The following is an 18,582-nucleotide window of genomic DNA, read 5'->3' on the forward strand; positions in this document are numbered from 1 at the left end:
AGTGTCCAAGGGAATGCGAGAGCTTTCCCATTGCACGGTGCGGAGTTGAAAGAGAGCTTCCACGTCCCTGTCGATAATCCACGCGCCGTTCCTCAAGGGACCGTTACTTTAATGGCGAGTCCTGCACGGTTAGCTTGGTACAACATAGGAAAATGGCGGGGGTTCCCGGTGTGCTCGACCTTCGTCCATGCATTCTAGTCCTTGCGCCCGGAGTGCCGGATATATCGAAAATAGCAATGTTTTACATAGACATTGACGTGGACCTCTTCCAGATAGAACGGTTCGATCAAGCAGGCTTACACGCCTAAAGTGAGAAGAGCCTTCGGCTCAACTCTTTTGACAATCACACGGTTCAGTTAGTACCAGTGATATTAAGTCAGGAAAAAAAAAGATAGGTACATCTTTCTATCTATCTAGCTATCTGTCTATCTGTCTGTCTGCCTGTCTATCTGTCTGTCTATCTATCTATCTATCTATCTATCTATCTATCTATCTATCTATCTATCTATCTATCTATCTATCTATCTATCTATCTATCTATCTATCTATTTATCTATCTATCTGTCTGTCTGTCTGTCTGTCTGTTTGTCTGATTTTGTTTGATACCGACCAGGGAAACTAATACTTCAGTATTCAGCGAGTATTCACATATATGTTTAAATTTGTTGGGTTTAGTCCCCTTAAATAATTGTTAACGCTATTTCTTCCTCACGTAAACTCCGATCAAGTTGATACTTTAAACAATTATTTTTCGTACCTAACAAAACAAAACATTAGTCAATTAATTATAGGTAATTGATTATTTCGTTTGATATCGAATAAGGGAAATAACTTGTACATTATTGGAAGATATAGTTTTAAGGATGGAGTTCTTCCCCTTTAGATAAGCTTTTTTAAATAGGATTAAAAAAAAATATTTTGCTTGTGTATTAATTGATATGACAATAGTGATCTTTTAATCTAGCGTAAAGACATGGTTTAAACTCGAATGTGTCTATTTCTCTAAGGCAGGGGTTCTCAACCTGTGGGTCGCGACCCCTTTGGGGGTCGATTGACGATTTGCCAGTGGTCGTTTAAGACCATCGAAACTATGGATTGTTTTTGTCTATTCTTCTATTGCTGTATGTGTGTGTGTGGGGGGGGGGGGGGTCGCGGCAGAGTGAAGGATTCTAAAATGGGGTCGGGTCGCCTAGCTTAAAAGGTTGAGAACCGCTGCTCTAAGGAGACTCGGTTGAAATGTATCCAACATTTTGTTGGAGTTGCTACTTGTTTCTAGATTTGTTTTGTCTTGGTCACCTTGAGAAATGAAATTTTCTGTCATGGGATTGTAAAACTGTAAATTGTACTAGAGTAGAGAACACACCATCTTGTGGAGAGCAATGCAGAAAGAGTTTCATTTATTCGTTCGTATATAGCATCATTTGGTTTTGCCAGGGGCAGTAACTGGATGAAACTTTAAAACTCTGAAATTGGATCTCTGTGAATGTACCAGACTACAATATAATAAGTCGTGTCTTCGATCCGAACATTAATATTGAATTATATCATATTAATAATAAACTTGGCATAACAACATTGATATTCTAATTAATTTTTTTTTATATTTCGTTCCCAATTTCTTAACTAAAGCGTTTTAAAGGTCTAGTTTTTGCACACATTTACAGTTTCCGACATTTGAAGAACTAGACATAACAGACAATAGAGACATGAAGACATTTTACAATTAAACATCTAGACATTAAGACTTATTAATATGTGCAATATGCATGGAAAATACATACACACTATATTTTTAAAATGTTTCAACTTTACATTACTTAACGTTGTTTTTTTATCCTAATCTATCCTAAAGCTTGATCCATGGCGCGATGTTTACAGAGCCAATCAAACTGGCGACTTTCTGGTGAGACCAAACTATGTCGATGACGTCATTCACAAGCTGACAGAGAACCGGATAGACCACGAGATAATTATCCACGACGCCGAAAGGTTAGTAAACATTTAACCAATCAGACGGTGACCAGGAGATGATAACCCGACCTCTGGACTGAAAGATTGATCATGTTCTAATTTACCATGTATAATAAGAAACCAAATTAAGGGTACCCACCTGAGATTCTCTTCTCGGGCTATGATTTCGAGGCTAGACGCATGAAATAGATGCAAAAATAGAGGCAAAAATGACTGTATAAACAAACGCTCATACACACATTCACAGTAAGTAAAGTTCCCCTTTAAGACATTGTGGTCTGTAGGACAGAGGATGTAAAGGTCATCTGTCATCTGCTGAGTGGTTAAGCCCTCGGCTTCTGAACCTGGGATTCTGGATTTGAATCTCGGTGAAGACTGAGATTTTGAATTTCGGGATTTTTAGGGCGCTTCTGAGTCCACCCAAATCTGATAGGTACCTGACTTTAGTTGGGGAAAGTAAAGGCGGTTGGTTGTTTTGCTGGCCATAGAAACAGATGACCTTAACATCCTCTGCCCCATATATCGCAAAGTCTGAAAGGGAAACTTTATTTTTTATTTTTTTTTTACTTATAGTTAAGATTAAAAAACGAATTTAGATATTGTGATTAGATGGTTAGCTTACATGATTAGATTAGACGATTAGATTGATTAGATAAGGTTATTAGACATACATGATTAGCTGATTAAATAAGGTTACTGGATTTAGATAAGATGATTAGATAAGGTTATTGGATTTATGTAATTAATTTTGCTAATCAGATAATGTTATTAGATTTGTATGATTAGGTTAGATGATCAGATAAGGTTATTAGATTTTACATGTTTAGGCTAGATAATTAGATAAGGTTATTAAATGTACATGACTAGCTTAGCTTATATGGTTAGATAAGGTTATTAAATTGTATGATTATATTAGATGATTAGATGAGGTTATTAGATTTGCATAATTAGATTAGACTATTAGAATAGGTTATTAGATTAATGGATTAGATTATGTGATTTGATTATATAGTACTTTAGGCTTTTCCTTTCTTACTAACAAAAAAAAAGTTCATGTAGAAAAACTTTAGGATATGTTCGTGCCTTAATGTGAAGCTGAATTTCACAAATATAAATGGATTTTCAGTTTCCTACACGAGAATACCAGGTCTCAGAGATTTCCCAGAGATGTAACAGAGACATTTGAACAGAGATATAGAAGTAAATACTTGACTTACCCAGAGGTAAGCCGTCTACTTTATTCACATTAACTGGTACAACGATAGTGGATATTGTGCAATCGTCATCTACTGACGTCAGTTTCAAATATTGAATTGATGAACTCATGTCATGGTGTGTGCTGCTGATGTGATGAACTCATGTCATAGTGTGTGCTGCTGATGTGATGAACTCATGTCATAGTATGTGCTGCTGATGTGATGAACTCATGCCATAGTGTGTGCTGCTGATGTGATGAACTAATGTCATAGTGTGTGCTGCTGATGTGATGAACTAATGTCATAGTGTGTGCTGCTGATGTGAGGAACTCATGCCATAGTGTGTGCTGCTGATGTGATGAACTAATGTCATAGTGTGTGCTGCTGATGTGATGAACTAATGTCATAGTGTGTGCTGCTGATGTGATGAACTCATGTCATGGTGTGTGCTGCTGATGTGATGAACTCATGTCATAGTGTGTGCTGCTGATGTGATGAACTCATGTCATAGTGTGTGCTGCTGATGTGATGAACTCATGTCATGGTGTGTGCTGCTGATGTGATGAACTCATGTCATAGTGTGTGCTGCTGATGTGATGAACTCATGTCATGGTGTGTGCTGCTGATGTGATGAACTCATGACATGGTGTGTGCTGCTGATGTGATGAACTCATGTCATAGTGTGTGCTGCTGATGTGATGAAGTCATGTCATGGTGTGTGCTGCCGATGTGATGAACTAATGTCATGGTGTGTGTTGCTGATGTGATGACAAAAAAAAAATTAACTTTAAAGTGTCTAAATGTTTTTTTTTAAAGATAGACAGTGTCCTGTATTTTTTACGTCACTTACTGAAACATTTTCCTTTTTTTTTGTTGTCCTGTGTTTCAATGCATTCCGAAGCTAACTAATACATTCACGAAAAAAAACCACTATCTTTATGTTTGATGATGTGGCAAAATATGTAGATCACAGCTGGGACTGCGCATTTACGGGAAATACTCCATTCCTCATTAATCTTCGGACTCTAAGACAAGCGTTATTATATTTGATTGTGTAATAGCTTCTTGCTATTGTTTTATAATTAGACTTAATAAGCGAAGTCTTGTAACCACATGATGTGCCACTAAGGAAATATTTAATGAACTTGTAGGTTCATATAGGTCATCGTTTTTTGTTTTGTAGTAATTAGACTATTTAGATGATTTTTTTACTTAATAATACATCCTCAGAAATGGTTTACCTCTAAAGCTGCTGGATGTTTTATTAAACAGTAATATGTAGAATTAAAATAGTTTGTTATTTAAGGAGTAAAGAAAACTATTGGTGGGTCCTCCTGGGTATGCTAGTCAAGTTTGTTTTTTAATATATTTTTACAATTATTTCCCATTCTCAGTATGACCTCTGGGAGGATAACTTCTGATTTTATTGTAAGGATTCAGCAAGTCAAGATTTTATATCTCTATTTTTTTAATCATTAGAATGTATTGGCCTACAGTACATTCGCTCAGGGTGCGAATCGAGCTCTGAGTGGCATTGGTTTTTAGTGGTCGTATAACAGGGGATAAGCCTTTTGTAAGGTCTGTCTGTCGGTCCGTCCGTCTGTCACGTGTTGATCCTAAAATCTAGAAAAGATAATGAAAATCTATATTTGTGATATTGTTAAAATCAAATTAAACACGCAAAAAATTTACAATGTGTAACTATCATGTCAACCAATAGCCGGTGATCCAATAGTCTAATCCATTTGTCGTGTGAACCATTTACAGTTGTCGGTGAACCAGGTTGTTATTAACCGGCTCTCGGTGAGCCATTGATCGGTTGAACCACTTGTCGGGTGAACCAATTGTCGTGAACAATTTGTCGGTGAACCATTTGTCGTGGAATATATATACTTTTATATTCATTAACATGAACGAAACAATTTTCCCTTAGATTATTGTTGATTCACTTTGTTCTTAAGTTTTTCTAGTTACCCCAGTGCTAACGTAATTGTGACTTTTAATTTACAGATCTTGAGATTTCTCCAGTATGTCAATACGTCATCCAATGTCAACATTCAAGTCGGATCTATAGGAAAGTCATTCGAAGGCAGAGACATGCCTTTTATTAAGGTCAGTATGAAGAGTCCGTATCGTTTTTGTAAGAAAAATTCGACTTTTATGAGTTCATCGCAATGATATGCGGAGATTGGTATTGATAGTTTTATTCTAATACATACTAATAAGAATTTTCATGAGTCAGACTGATAAGACCTCCCCATAAATATTGTTAAGGCCTACGCGCGGTGTTGATTTTTTGAAATATAACTAAGTCTGACTGGAGGTAACACTGAACTCAAACTACTTCAGTAACACCGGCGAGAGGCCGAAACAATCAAAATATGTAGTCGACGCTGATGTTGGTCAACAAATATGTTTAATGATCAAGAAGGGAATCGTCCGATGTCAACTATGTCCGTAAACTACTTCTTATTCTTGCTGTGATAGGAAAAGTGTCATGTCTCTATCAAATCCTAGAGCGTTCTTGTTTTTTAAAGATCTGTCACGTCATTTGTCACTAAGTAAAACTTTCCCCTTATACCCGAAACAAATACTAAATTCTAATCATGTCATAACAATATAATAATATTTAGACCATAGAAATAAATAAATATAGACTGGCCGATAAAAGAGTTTTATGAAACGAAAATTTGTGACTTGCAATTTTGTGTACTTTATTATGAGCAGTATAGTTTTGATTAATCTCTAAGACTGAAGATCATGCAACTTTTCAGAATTCGGAAATCCGACAACAATAGATATACATGTTTTCAAGTCACATGAAGTTATTTACTATTGTAACCTATATTTATGCATATCTATGATTTAGACTAGATAACGAGACCATTGTTTCCAGTCGTTTTGTTATGTAATCTATATTGATTGCAAAGAAAATCAGAAAGATCGTTGAGTATTATGTAAACTTACTCTTACCAAAAAGAAGACGAAAACTTGTGATGTAAAGCTTTAGGAATCTAAATTACGTCTTCGTGGATTAACGTTCAGATTTTGCATGTGCACATCGAAAAGGCTGTATAGCCTACATGCTTTGCTATCATTCTTTATATGATGAAGTTTTTCATGGAAATCTGTTCAAATATGGTCAACACCTTAACATCTCTTCTAGTTTGATATCTAGATATGTCTATATTTTAAAGGGAAATATCATTGTCGAGTGTCACCAATCAATATGTGATTAATATGTGTTTTTAGTGGATACCAAGAATATCAAGAGCATAAAACATAAAATAAAAATATATTTTTTTATAACTTTTTGTTGTGTTTCAACCAGCTTGAGCAATGAAAGTTCCTGTCGTGGGATCTTATATATTTGTATGTTGAATTCTCGTATTTAAATCTACGATTGACTAAAAATATCTATTAAAAAAAACGCACATTTTATTTAAATCAATAGGAGATTTTCATCATAATTTTTTAATTACAGTAATCAGCTTTACGTTTATTTCTTATTATTAACATCTTGTATGCGTTCTTTTAACACTAAAACACAATAAAAGAGAAATACAATGCACTATGAAGAAATGTGGATAGTGGGCGGTACAAGATAATCTGCAGAAAAGCGAAAAAAAAATATGAGAAAGGAAGATTTTAGGAACAATTGAAATTAAAAAATTCATAGCTTATCAAAACTTCGTATTTTCTGTACACCAGATACACCAGATAGCTAGCTAGTGGTGAAAATCTTCAATGTATTCTCTGGATGATTGTTGATTAGCCTAAATTAAAAAAAATGACTTTGCAAAACATTTCATTGTACAGATTCAATCGAATGACAGCTGGCCTGGTAAGAGGACAATATTCATCGATGCTGGAGTCCACAGCCGTGAGTGGATTTCCCCTGCAATGGCAGTAGAGATCATACACAGGGTAACATAACTTAATTACACACACAATAGGTTTTAAGGCAGTTATATACATTCAGCTTTGGTTTTAGACTATTCAGATGTTCAATCAGGAATGAAGATTATGAAGCCCAGGCCATGCCACTTAAGGGGGCTCCGCGATAAAGAGAACCTTATGCGAACGTCAGCTGAGTAAGCCCATCCTACAAATATTCGAGGGCATTAGCCCAGGGCCCCGCGCACTCCCAAGGCCGCCTCTGCAAATGGACCATCATGATAACATTACAGTTATGACAACTGGACCATCGTGATACAAGACCACCATGACAATCGGGCCAACACGATAACATGACAGCCATGACAACTGGCCCATCGTGATACAAGACCACCATGACGAGTCGACCAACATGATAACATGACAACCATGACAACTGGGCCATCATGATACAAGACCACGATGACGAGTCGACCAACATGATAACATGACAGCCATGACAACTGGGCCATCGTGATACAAGACCACCATGACGAGTCGACCACCATGATAACATGACAACCATGACAACTGGGCCATCGTGATACAAGACCATCATGACGAGTCGACCACCATGATAACATGACAACCATGACAACTGGGCCATCGTGATACAAGACCATCATGACGAGTCGACCAACATGATAACATGACAACCATGACAACTGGGCCATCGTGATACAAGACCACCATGACGAGTCGACCAACATGATAACATGACAACCATGACAACTGGGCCATCGTGATACAAGACCACGATGACGAGTCGACCAACATGATAACATGACAGCCATGACAACTGGGCCATCGTGATACAAGACCACCATGACGAGTCGACCAACATGATAACATGACAACCATGACAACTGGGCCATCGTGATACAAGACCACGATGACGAGTCGACCAACACGGTAACATGACAACCATGACAACTGGGCCATCGTGATACAAGACCACCATGACGAGTCGACCAACATGATAACATGACAACCATGACAACTGGGCCATCGTGATACAAGACAACCATGACGAGTCGACCAACATGATAACATGACAGCCATGACAACTGGGCCATCGTGATACAAGACAACCATGACGAGTCGACCAACATGATAACATGACAGCCATGACAACTGGGCCATCGTGATACAAGACAACCATGACGAGTCGACCAACATGATAACATGACAGCCATGACAACTGGGCCATCGTGATACAAGACAACCATGACGAGTCGACCAACATGATAACATGACAGCCATGACAACTGGGCCATCGTGATACAAGACCATCATGACGAGTCGACCAACATGATAACATGACAGCCATGACAACTGGGCCATCATGATACAAGACCAAACATGACAAGTGGACCAACATGATAACATGACAACCATGACAACTGGGCCATCGTGATACAAGACAACCATGACGAGTCGACCAACATGATAACATGACAGCCATGACAACTGGGCCATCGTGATACAAGACAACCATGACGAGTCGACCAACATGATAACATGACAGCCATTACAACTGGGCCATCGTGATACAAGACCACCATGACGAGTCGACCAACATGGTAACATGACAACCATGACAACTGGGCCATCGTGATACAAGACCACCATGACGAGTCGACCAACATGGTAACATGACAACCATGACAACTGGGCCATCGTGATACAAGACCACCATGACGAGTCGACCAACATGGTAACATGACAACCATGACAACTGGGCCATCGTGATACAAGACAAACATGACAAGTGGACCAACTTGATAACATGACAGCCATGACAACTGGGCCATCGTGATACAAGACCACCATGACGAGTCGACCAACATGGTAACATGACAGACATGACAACTGGGCCATCGTGATACAAGACCACCATGACGAGTCGACCAACATGGTAACATGACAGCCATGACAACTGGGCCATCGTGATACAAGACCACCATGACGAGTCGACCAACATGATAACATGACAGCCATGACAACTGGGCCATCGTGATACAAGACCACCATGACGAGTCGACCAACATGGTAACATGACAGCCATGACAACTGGGCCATCGTGATACAAGACAACCATGACAACTGGGCCATCGTGATACAAGACCACCATGACGTCTGGGCCATCGTGATACAAGACAACCATGACAACTGGGCCATCGTGATACAAGACCACCATGACGAGTCGACCAACATGGTAACATGACAGCCATGACAACTGGGCCATCGTGATACAAGACCACCATGACGAGTCGACAAACATGATAACATGACAGCCATGACAACTGGGCCATCGTGATACAAGACCACCATGACGAGTCGACCAACATGGTAACATGACAACCATGACAACTGGGCCATCGTGATACAAGACCACCATGACGAGTCGACCAACATGGTAACATGACAACCATGACAACTGGGCCATCGTGATACAAGACCACCATGACGAGTCGACCAACATGATAACATGACAACCATGACAACTGGGCCATCGTGATATAAGACCACCATGACGAGTCGACCAACATGGTAACATGACAACCATGACAACTGGGCCATCGTGATACAAGACAAACATGACAAGTGGACCAACATGATAACATGACAGCCATGACAACTGGGCCATCGTGATACAAGACCACCATGACGAGTCGACCAACATGATAACATGACAGCCATGACAACTGGGCCATCGTGATACAAGACCACCATGACGAGTCGACCAACATGGTAACATGACAGCCATGACAACTGGGCCATCGTGATACAAGACTACCATGACGAGTCGACCAACATGATAACATGACAGCCATGACGAGTCGACCAAAATGGTAACATGACAGCCATGACAACTGGCCCATTATGATACAAGACCTCCATGACGAGTCGACCAACATGATAACATGACAACCATGACAACTGGGCCATCGTGATACAAGACCACCATGACACGACACCAACTTGATAACATGACAGCCATGACAACTGGGCAATCCTGATACAGGATTAACATTGTCACATGACAACCATGACAAGAACATCGTGACAGCAGGACCACAATGACAATAGGAGAATTGTGATAGCAGGACCACAGTGACAATAGGAGAATTGTGATAGCAGGACCACAGTGACAAACGGAGAATTGTGATAGCAGGACCACAGTGACAATAGGAGAATTGTGACAGCAGGACCACAATGACAATAGGAGAATTGTGACAACAGGACAGCAATGACAATAGGAGAATTGTGACAGCAGGACCACAATGACAATAGGAGAATTGTGACAGCAGGACCACAATGACAATAGGAGAAGTGTGACAACAGGACAGCAATGACAATAGGAGAATTGTGACAACAGGACAGCAATGACAATAGGAGAATTGTGACAACAGGACAGCAATGACAATAGGAGAATTGTGACAACAGGACCATTAGGACAAAGAAAAACAAACAAACAATTATACCAATAAAAAAGACCTGAAAAAAGAACAATAAAAGTAGCATAATAATAACAACAGGTCTATCGTTACAACAGTCTACAGCTAAGCCAAGATAAATACTAAATTGCTAGATAATGCTCTACATAACAATTGTTACACTACGACATATATGACAGAATGTCTTTACTTGAAGCTTGCATTGAACACAGAGAACGATAGAGCTGTAAACAAACTTCTGGAAATGTTTGATTGGCTGATCGTGCCCCTGGTCAACCCAGACGGATACGTCCAGACCTTTTCAAAGGGGGTAAGGAAAAACAGTTTTAACTCTCTCTCTCTCTTTCTCTCTCTCTCTCTCTCTCTCTCTCTCTCTTCACACCTCTATCAATTCTTAAAATGAATAAATTGAATAAAAGATTATAGTTATCTTGAGGCTTACAAAAAAAAAAAAAAAAAAGATTGAGAGATGAAGTTAGTCTGTTGAGACATCTACATCAAAAGTACGCTAATTTTCTTCATCAGTACCATTCTTAATGACCCAGCTCGTAAGATTTGATGATGCCTGTAATGAATCGCATAGTGGCCTCAAAAGCATTCTAGTGCAGCAATGTCTAACTTTTTGTTTTGAATTAGGGGCCACATACATTTCTAATACTTTTGTCAGGGGCCGAAACAATGCAAACAGTTAAGCCGTAGGTATACATATATATACAAGTCTAGAGGGGCGGACTGGCTATATGGGCAAACAGGCAAATGCCCGGTGGGCCGGTACCAAATGGGCCGGTCTGGTCGCGAGAAAAGAAAAAAAAATTAAATGCAGACAACTTTAAAAAAAAAGTGACAGCAGCAAGACACAAAGGCCCGAACACGTTTTCTTCTTGTTTTTTTTTTTTTTAAATTATTATTACAATTAATTTTGTTTGAAATTCAACAAGAATAAAATTTAAGAACTACACTATACACTGTACGTGTTATCATTTGTAAAACGTTAGACCGTACTTTCTGCTATGCACGAGCGGCTTGGCCTTCAACACTACTTTGATGTCTTCAAGACTGTGTTTGGCCTGATCATTTTGCTGGTCGGCATGGGCCTTTGATGGCACTCCTATTTTTGTTTTACTCCTTCCCTCACCCGTCTTTTGATGGTTCCATGAAAGTTAACGAAAAAGAGGGATGGGAGAGGTTAAGTTAGAAAACATTGATATAACTCGGCAAAAGGGGAGACAATTAGCTCGTTAACAAAACTTAAACACATACACACAGCCGCGAAATTGCAAACCACCCAACTTATTCATATCTCAATATGGGTATAACCGTATAAAGTTCTAGTTTTTGCCATTTGAAAAAAAAAATTAAGTTTCTTGTTTATTTGTAATAACATAGATCTAAAAATACTAGGCTTAAACTTACTCAAAAAAAAATATTATTTAATTATAACATAAATCTAGATCGAAATCGATATTTCTACTGTTATGATTATATGATTAATGGCAAACTTATGCTTAGTATGAAGTCATTGATGTCGAAAATTATTACAATAATTTATACAGCGCTGTCACATCCGATATTTAATGAAAAGAGATTTAGAATCATTTATATTTTAAATAATATATTCATATTCAAATCGCGTTTTTGAGAATGTACTAGGACGAAGCAAGAGCTTTTCACATTTAGAAGTACCTCTCTAACCGTTCTGCTTTCTCTTATCTTGTAAAGGAATATATATATATATAGTTCGTCCATCGTAGTTCGATTATGACCACCTTGTCATCCAGGGGGCTGAGGGCTTTGCACTGGGGTTTTATATCTCCTCGTGTGGCTGGTGAAACCTAGACTATGTGAGCCGGAATGTTCGGCCGCACACTAGGCAGGTTATTCCAGCTGGAGCTAGTGTCATTGGCCTTGCTTTTCTTCTCTGGCGTTTTTCTTCTGCCAGCATTGTTCTCTTTTCCTCAGCAACCTGTGCGCCAGTTATCACAGCGCGACGTCATGATGCTCTGCCATGTGCCTCTGTCTCCCAGGTGGCTGGGTCTATGCTGAACGCCTTCAGAGAAGCTTTGAGGGTGTCCCTGAAACGCTTTCTTGACAACCCTGCGAGCGCTTTCCTTCGCTTAGTTGGCCATACAAGAGTCGTTTAGGGATGCGGTGGTCATTCTGCATACGTGTCCTGCCCATCGCAGCTGGGACTGCATCAGGATTGTGTGGATATATATATATATATATATATATATATATATATATATATATATATATAAATTGCAGAGAGGTTTAAAATCCCCCCCACACACACACAATCCGAAAAGACCTGACATGACATTAGTGGGCCGGTTTATGTGGTAATGCCCGGGCCGATTTTGATACCCAGTCCGCCCCTGCAAGTCTATGAACAGGAAGTTAGAAAAAAGTTAGACATACACATAACACATCTAGTAGACATACACATAACACATCTAGTAGACATACACATAACACATGTAGTAGACATACACATAACACATCTAGTAGACATACACATAACACATGTAGTAGACATACACATAACACATGTAGTAGACATACACATAACACATCTAGTAGACATACACATAACACATGTAGTAGACATACACATAACACATGTAGTAGACATACACATAACACATGTAGTAGACATACACATAACACATGTAGTAGACATACACATAACACATCAAGTAGACATACACATAACACATCTAGTAGACATACACATAACACATGTAGTAGACATACACACTTCACATCTAGTAGACATACACATAACACATCTAGTAGACATACACATAACACATCTAGTAGACATACACATAACACATCTAGTAGACATACACATAACACACCTAGTAGACATACACATAACACATGTAGTAGACATACACATAACACATGTAGTAGACATACACATAACAAATGTAGTAGACATACACATAACACATCTAGTAGACATACACATAACACATCTAGTAGACCATACCATAACATATTTGTTAGACCACCACATAACATATCTAGAAAACCTGCACATAACACAACTATCAGTCATGAACATAACACATCTAGTAGGCTTGCAATTTGAGAAATGTATTTCTAACTCTCTACTTTATTGTCTATTTTCTCTTGTTAAAACAGCTGGAAGGAAGAATGTGGAGAAAGAACAGGAACAAACGCTATTCAACAAACCCTCTTTGTTATGGTGTAGACCTCAACAGAAACTTTGGTTTTCAATGGAACAACAGTCCTGGTATCTAGAAACTGAAATACTTTTTTATGATACATAATCAGTATATATATATATATATATAGCTCAATATTCAATTCCCCTTCTTATATTTAAATAAATGCTTTTATTTCTCTTGACATATCTATAAATATATAGGGAAGTTGTGTTTTTTTGTTTTAGGAAAACAAAAAGGGATGGGAGTTGCAAATGGAGACTAGTTTTTTTTTTTTTTTGCTGTGTCCGGTGAACAGAATAAAATAATACTGACTTTGCATTTTGAAAAGTATATACTATGTTTTTAGCACTTTCTAGCACTTCATAATCTTTATAATGCTAAACTCTTGTTACTCTTGTAGCGCATTAATATTTTTTTTTTATTGGCAGTGTTCCTCTTTGATTATAGCGTCTTTGACTTTGTTTATTTGTCTATTTTTTACAATCCTAATATTCCTCGTATTTTTCTGTTTTTCTTTAGCCTCATTTCAATCGTCCCATTTCTCAATATCGCTTTCTCTTCTTTTTTGTCTCTTACTTTATTTAACTGCATTAAGCTGAAAGATATGTCTTCTGAATGGAAACGGATCTTCAAGATCAAAATGTAAACAAATAAGATTATCGTGATTAACTGGATTGGACTTTATTGTGCTAACAATTTTGTCTGCGCTGGGTGTGGCAAAATATTTAGGCCCCAGCTGGGACTGCGTAACCACGTTTAGATTATATATTCATCATTAATCTTCGTAATCGAAGAAAAGCCCTATTAATCAAAATCATGTTCAATCTAAGCCAAGTGACTGACATTTAGGCATTGCTGATAGTGTGGTAGTCATTTATTTAAATGGGCTCGATAACAATAACTAAATATCAAGATCTTGGATTCAAGAAAAATTGGCTTCTTTATGATAAAAATACTTAATTCCACAATGCAGTTATTCTCTAAGTTTATAGAGTTGTCAAATTTACGAGTTTGTAAGTGTATGCATCAGGGTCAGGGACATTAGCATTCAATCCTATTTAATAGCGTAGCTATGAGCAGAGGCTAAGCTAAGTACCAGTGGGCTCGGTACAAGAAAAATAATAGTGTGACAGAAATCAAATCGAGACATAGGCTACTGTATGTATCATTATATTAACAAAAAAAACATTCCAATGCAAGTACATTTACAAGTAACAGCTTCTTTGTCATTACATTCAAAGTACGACTACTAACAAGTAATGCGTTCATTGGACTCAATGCTTACATAATTTCGTCAAAGTAAATAAAAGACTTTGGAGTGTTTCATTTTAACAAACCCAACGTTTCTCTAGACATTTTCTGAGCACTCAAATTTACATTCTAAAAACAACAACATATATGTGACAACTGTTATACATTGACTGAAATATAGATCCACTTCGTTTTTCATCCATTATTTTTCAGTAGAGATCAACTTTCTATTTCACTATGCGGCCCCCTATTCTCTTCTCAATGACATTGCTTCGGTTTCCTTCTAAACAAAAACTTCTTAGATCTTAAATATTTTTTTTTCTCAGAACATGGAGGCAGCTCGAATCCTTGCAGCGGAACATTTTCTGGTCCACGAAGCTTTTCAGAACCGGAAACACTCAACATGGGGCGTCTGTTGCTAAGCAACAAAGATCACATAGCTGGGTACATTTCTTTCCATAGCTTCGGCCAGTTCTTCCTCTACCCATGGGGATTCAGTAGCGATGTAAATATAGAAGACGAGCCAGATTTGGTAAGGTTGGAACAAATTTGTTCCGTTGTATTGTGCTCTTTGAAAAAAAAAAAAGTTTAATTTTAATTTTAACGAATTCAACCAATCATTTCCTTTGTATTTTGTTACTATATTTAAATAAAGAAAACGATAGCACTGTGTAAATATAAAACACATTTCTTTGAGAATTTGATACTTACTGATTCTTTTCAATTGGAATCGCGAGCTTACGTATCCTTCGCTCTCTCAGTTTCTCTCCACTTCTCCCTTTGCTTATCTTGCTATATCCCTTCCTCGATTGTTCTCTCTATCGCCTATACAGGGCCCACATTGAGTTGCGTTTTGTTTCTGTCAGACCTAAGCAAGGGTGGGTGCAGTGGCTGAGTGGTTAAGCGTCTGGCTTCCGAACCTGGGGTTCTGGGTTTGAATCTCAGTAAAGACTGGGATTTTGAATTTCGGGATTTTTAGAACGCCCCCGAATCCACTCAACTCTAATTCAGGTGACTTTAGCTGGGGAAAGTAAAGGGCGGTTGGTCGCTGTGCTGGTCACATGACACCCTGCTGTATAACCGTTGTCCAAAGAAACAGATGACCTTAACCTAAGATCACAAGGTCTGAAACGGAAACTTTACATCTTTAGTTTACTTTTTTTTTTTAACCTAAACAATCTGCTTAATATTGCTTCATGCCAGTCAGTAGGCCTACAGTATAAGCGCCAATTCTCGGTTCAGTAGGCCTACAGTATAAGCGCCAATTCTCGGTTCAGTAGGCCTACAGTATAAGCGCCAATTCTCGGTTCAGTAGGCCTACAGTATAAGCGCCAATTCTCGGTTCAGTAGGCCTACAGTATAAGCGCCAATTCTCGGTTCAGTAGGCCTACAGTATAAGCGCCAATTCTCGGTTCAGTAGGCCTACAGTATAAGCGCCAATTCTCGGTTCAGTAGGCCTACAGTATAAGCGCCAATTCTCGGTTCAATAGGCCTACAGTATAAGCGCCAATTCTCGGTTCAGTAGGCATACAGTATAAGCGCCAATTCTCGGTTCAGTAGGCCTACAGTATAAGCGCCAATTCTCGGTTCAGTAGGCCTATAAGCGCCAATTCTCGGTTCAGTAGGCCTACAGTATAAGCGCCAATTCTCGGTTCAGTAGGCCTATAAGCGCCAATTCTCGGTTCAGTAGGCCTATAAGCGCCATTTCTCGGTTCAGTAGGCCTATAAGCGCCAATTCTCGGTTCAGTAGGCCTACAGTATAAGCGCCAATTCTCGGTTCAGTAGGCCTATAAGCGCCAATTCTCGGTTCAGTAGGCCTACAGTTTAAGCGCCAATTCTCGGTTCAGTAGGCCTATAAGCGCCAATTCTCGGTTCAGTAGGCCTACAGTTTAAGCGCCAATTCTCGGTTCAGTAGGCCTATAAGCGCCAATTCTCGGTTCAGTAGGCCTACAGTTTAAGCGCCAATTCTCGGTTCAGTAGGCCTATAAGCGCCAATTCTCGGTTCAGTAGGCCTACAGTATAAGCGCCAATTCTCGGTTCAGTAGGCCTATAAGCGCCAATTCTTTGTTCAGTAGGCCTACAGTTTAAGCGCCAATTCTCGGTTCAATGTTCGCGGCCCTCCCATTCTCGCGGATTTTGCTCTCAGAGTGTTTGTAAAAAAAGTTCCTTGTGGGCAGATGGTGTATGGTCATCTTTTTTCTGTGGCTTACGGTTAACTATGGTGTGATGGGGCCAGCACAACGACCAACCGCCTTACTTTTCCCCAACTATTGTCAGGTACCCTTTAGAGCTGTGTGGAATCAGAGGCGCCCAAAGATCCCGAAATTCAAAATCCCAGTCATCATCAGAATTCGAAACCGGAACCTCCGGTTCAGGAGCAGATATTCGAGTGTTTGTAGGCCTACGTGAATTTTAAAATGTTTTTTTTTAATCATTACAAAAGTGCTATATGTATGTAGATATACTAAATTATTATTTTGAATGTAACATTGCTACATATTATTACATTATTACTGTATTATCAATGAGTAAGTCTTTCTTTAGAATGTGCTTGAGAAACATGTTTTAGAGCATATAAAATAAATACATAGGCGTGTTTATTTTTTCTGATTTTCAGGATTTGCTGGAGGGGAACCGTACACCCGCTATAAGTGGCCGGATACTGTACACCCGCTATAAGTGGCCGGATACTGTACACCCGCTATAAGTGGCCGGATACTGTACACCCGCTATAAGTGGCCGGATACTGTACACCCGCTATAAGTGGCCGGATACTGTACACCCGCTATAAGTGGCCGGATACTGTACACCCGCTATAAGTGGCCGGATACTGTACACCCGCTATTAGCGGCCGGATACTGTACACCCGCTATAAGTGGCCGGATACTGTACACCCGCTATTAGCGGCCGGCTACTGTACACCCGCTATAAGTGGCCGGATACTGTACACCCGCTATTAGCGGCCGGCTACTGTACACCCGCTATTAGTGGCCGGCTACTGTACACCCGCTATTAGCGGCCGGATACTGTACACCCGCTATAAGTGGCCGGATACTGTACACCCGCTATAAGTAGCCGGATACTGTACACCCGCTATAAGTGGCCGGATACTGTACACCCGCTATTAGCGGCCGGCTACTGTACACCCGCTATTAGCGGCCGGCTACTGTACACCCGCTATAAGTGGCCGGATACTGTACACCCGCTATAAGTGGCCGGATACTGTACACCCGCTATTAGCGGCCGGATACTGTACATTTTTTGTGTGTGTAAACAATTATTTTTCGGGTTGGGGAGAGGGAGGTGTGGCAAGTTTGATTGGTCTCCAATGTAGGTTTGTGCAACGATTAAATGAAAGAGAAACATTTAAAAAACAATGGAAGAAAATCTATTCCAATTCTAATTCTAGCAGCTAGAGGTAACAGAGACCTTTATATATTCCAGCATCATGTAGCTTCTGCGTTTGTTGACCGAATGAAAAGAAAAGATTATATCTACAATCTTGGAGGCTCCGCCAAGACTTTATGTAAGAGCTAACATTTGTTTTTGTTTGAATGTAATTCTTAGCTT

The 18,582-nt window shown here is 39.2% G+C and overlaps 1 protein-coding gene across 1 annotated transcript in view; it reads left to right on the forward strand.

Annotated features, from left to right (window-relative positions):
- Positions 1–18,582, forward strand: part of LOC106071075 (carboxypeptidase B-like) — a 33,128-nt gene that overhangs the window by 11,692 nt on the left and 2,854 nt on the right. Inside the window, exons 4-11 of the mRNA XM_056035561.1 lie at positions 1,853–1,989; positions 3,098–3,194; positions 5,178–5,279; positions 6,987–7,094; positions 10,761–10,874; positions 13,715–13,826; positions 15,339–15,544; positions 18,457–18,538. Coding sequence (XP_055891536.1) covers positions 1,853–1,989; positions 3,098–3,194; positions 5,178–5,279; positions 6,987–7,094; positions 10,761–10,874; positions 13,715–13,826; positions 15,339–15,544; positions 18,457–18,538 — 958 coding nt within the window. The remainder of the gene's footprint in view (positions 1–1,852; positions 1,990–3,097; positions 3,195–5,177; positions 5,280–6,986; positions 7,095–10,760; positions 10,875–13,714; positions 13,827–15,338; positions 15,545–18,456; positions 18,539–18,582) is intronic.

Source organism: Biomphalaria glabrata, chromosome 7 (assembly GCF_947242115.1).
Source record: "Biomphalaria glabrata chromosome 7, xgBioGlab47.1, whole genome shotgun sequence".
NCBI lineage: Eukaryota > Metazoa > Mollusca > Gastropoda > Planorbidae > Biomphalaria > Biomphalaria glabrata.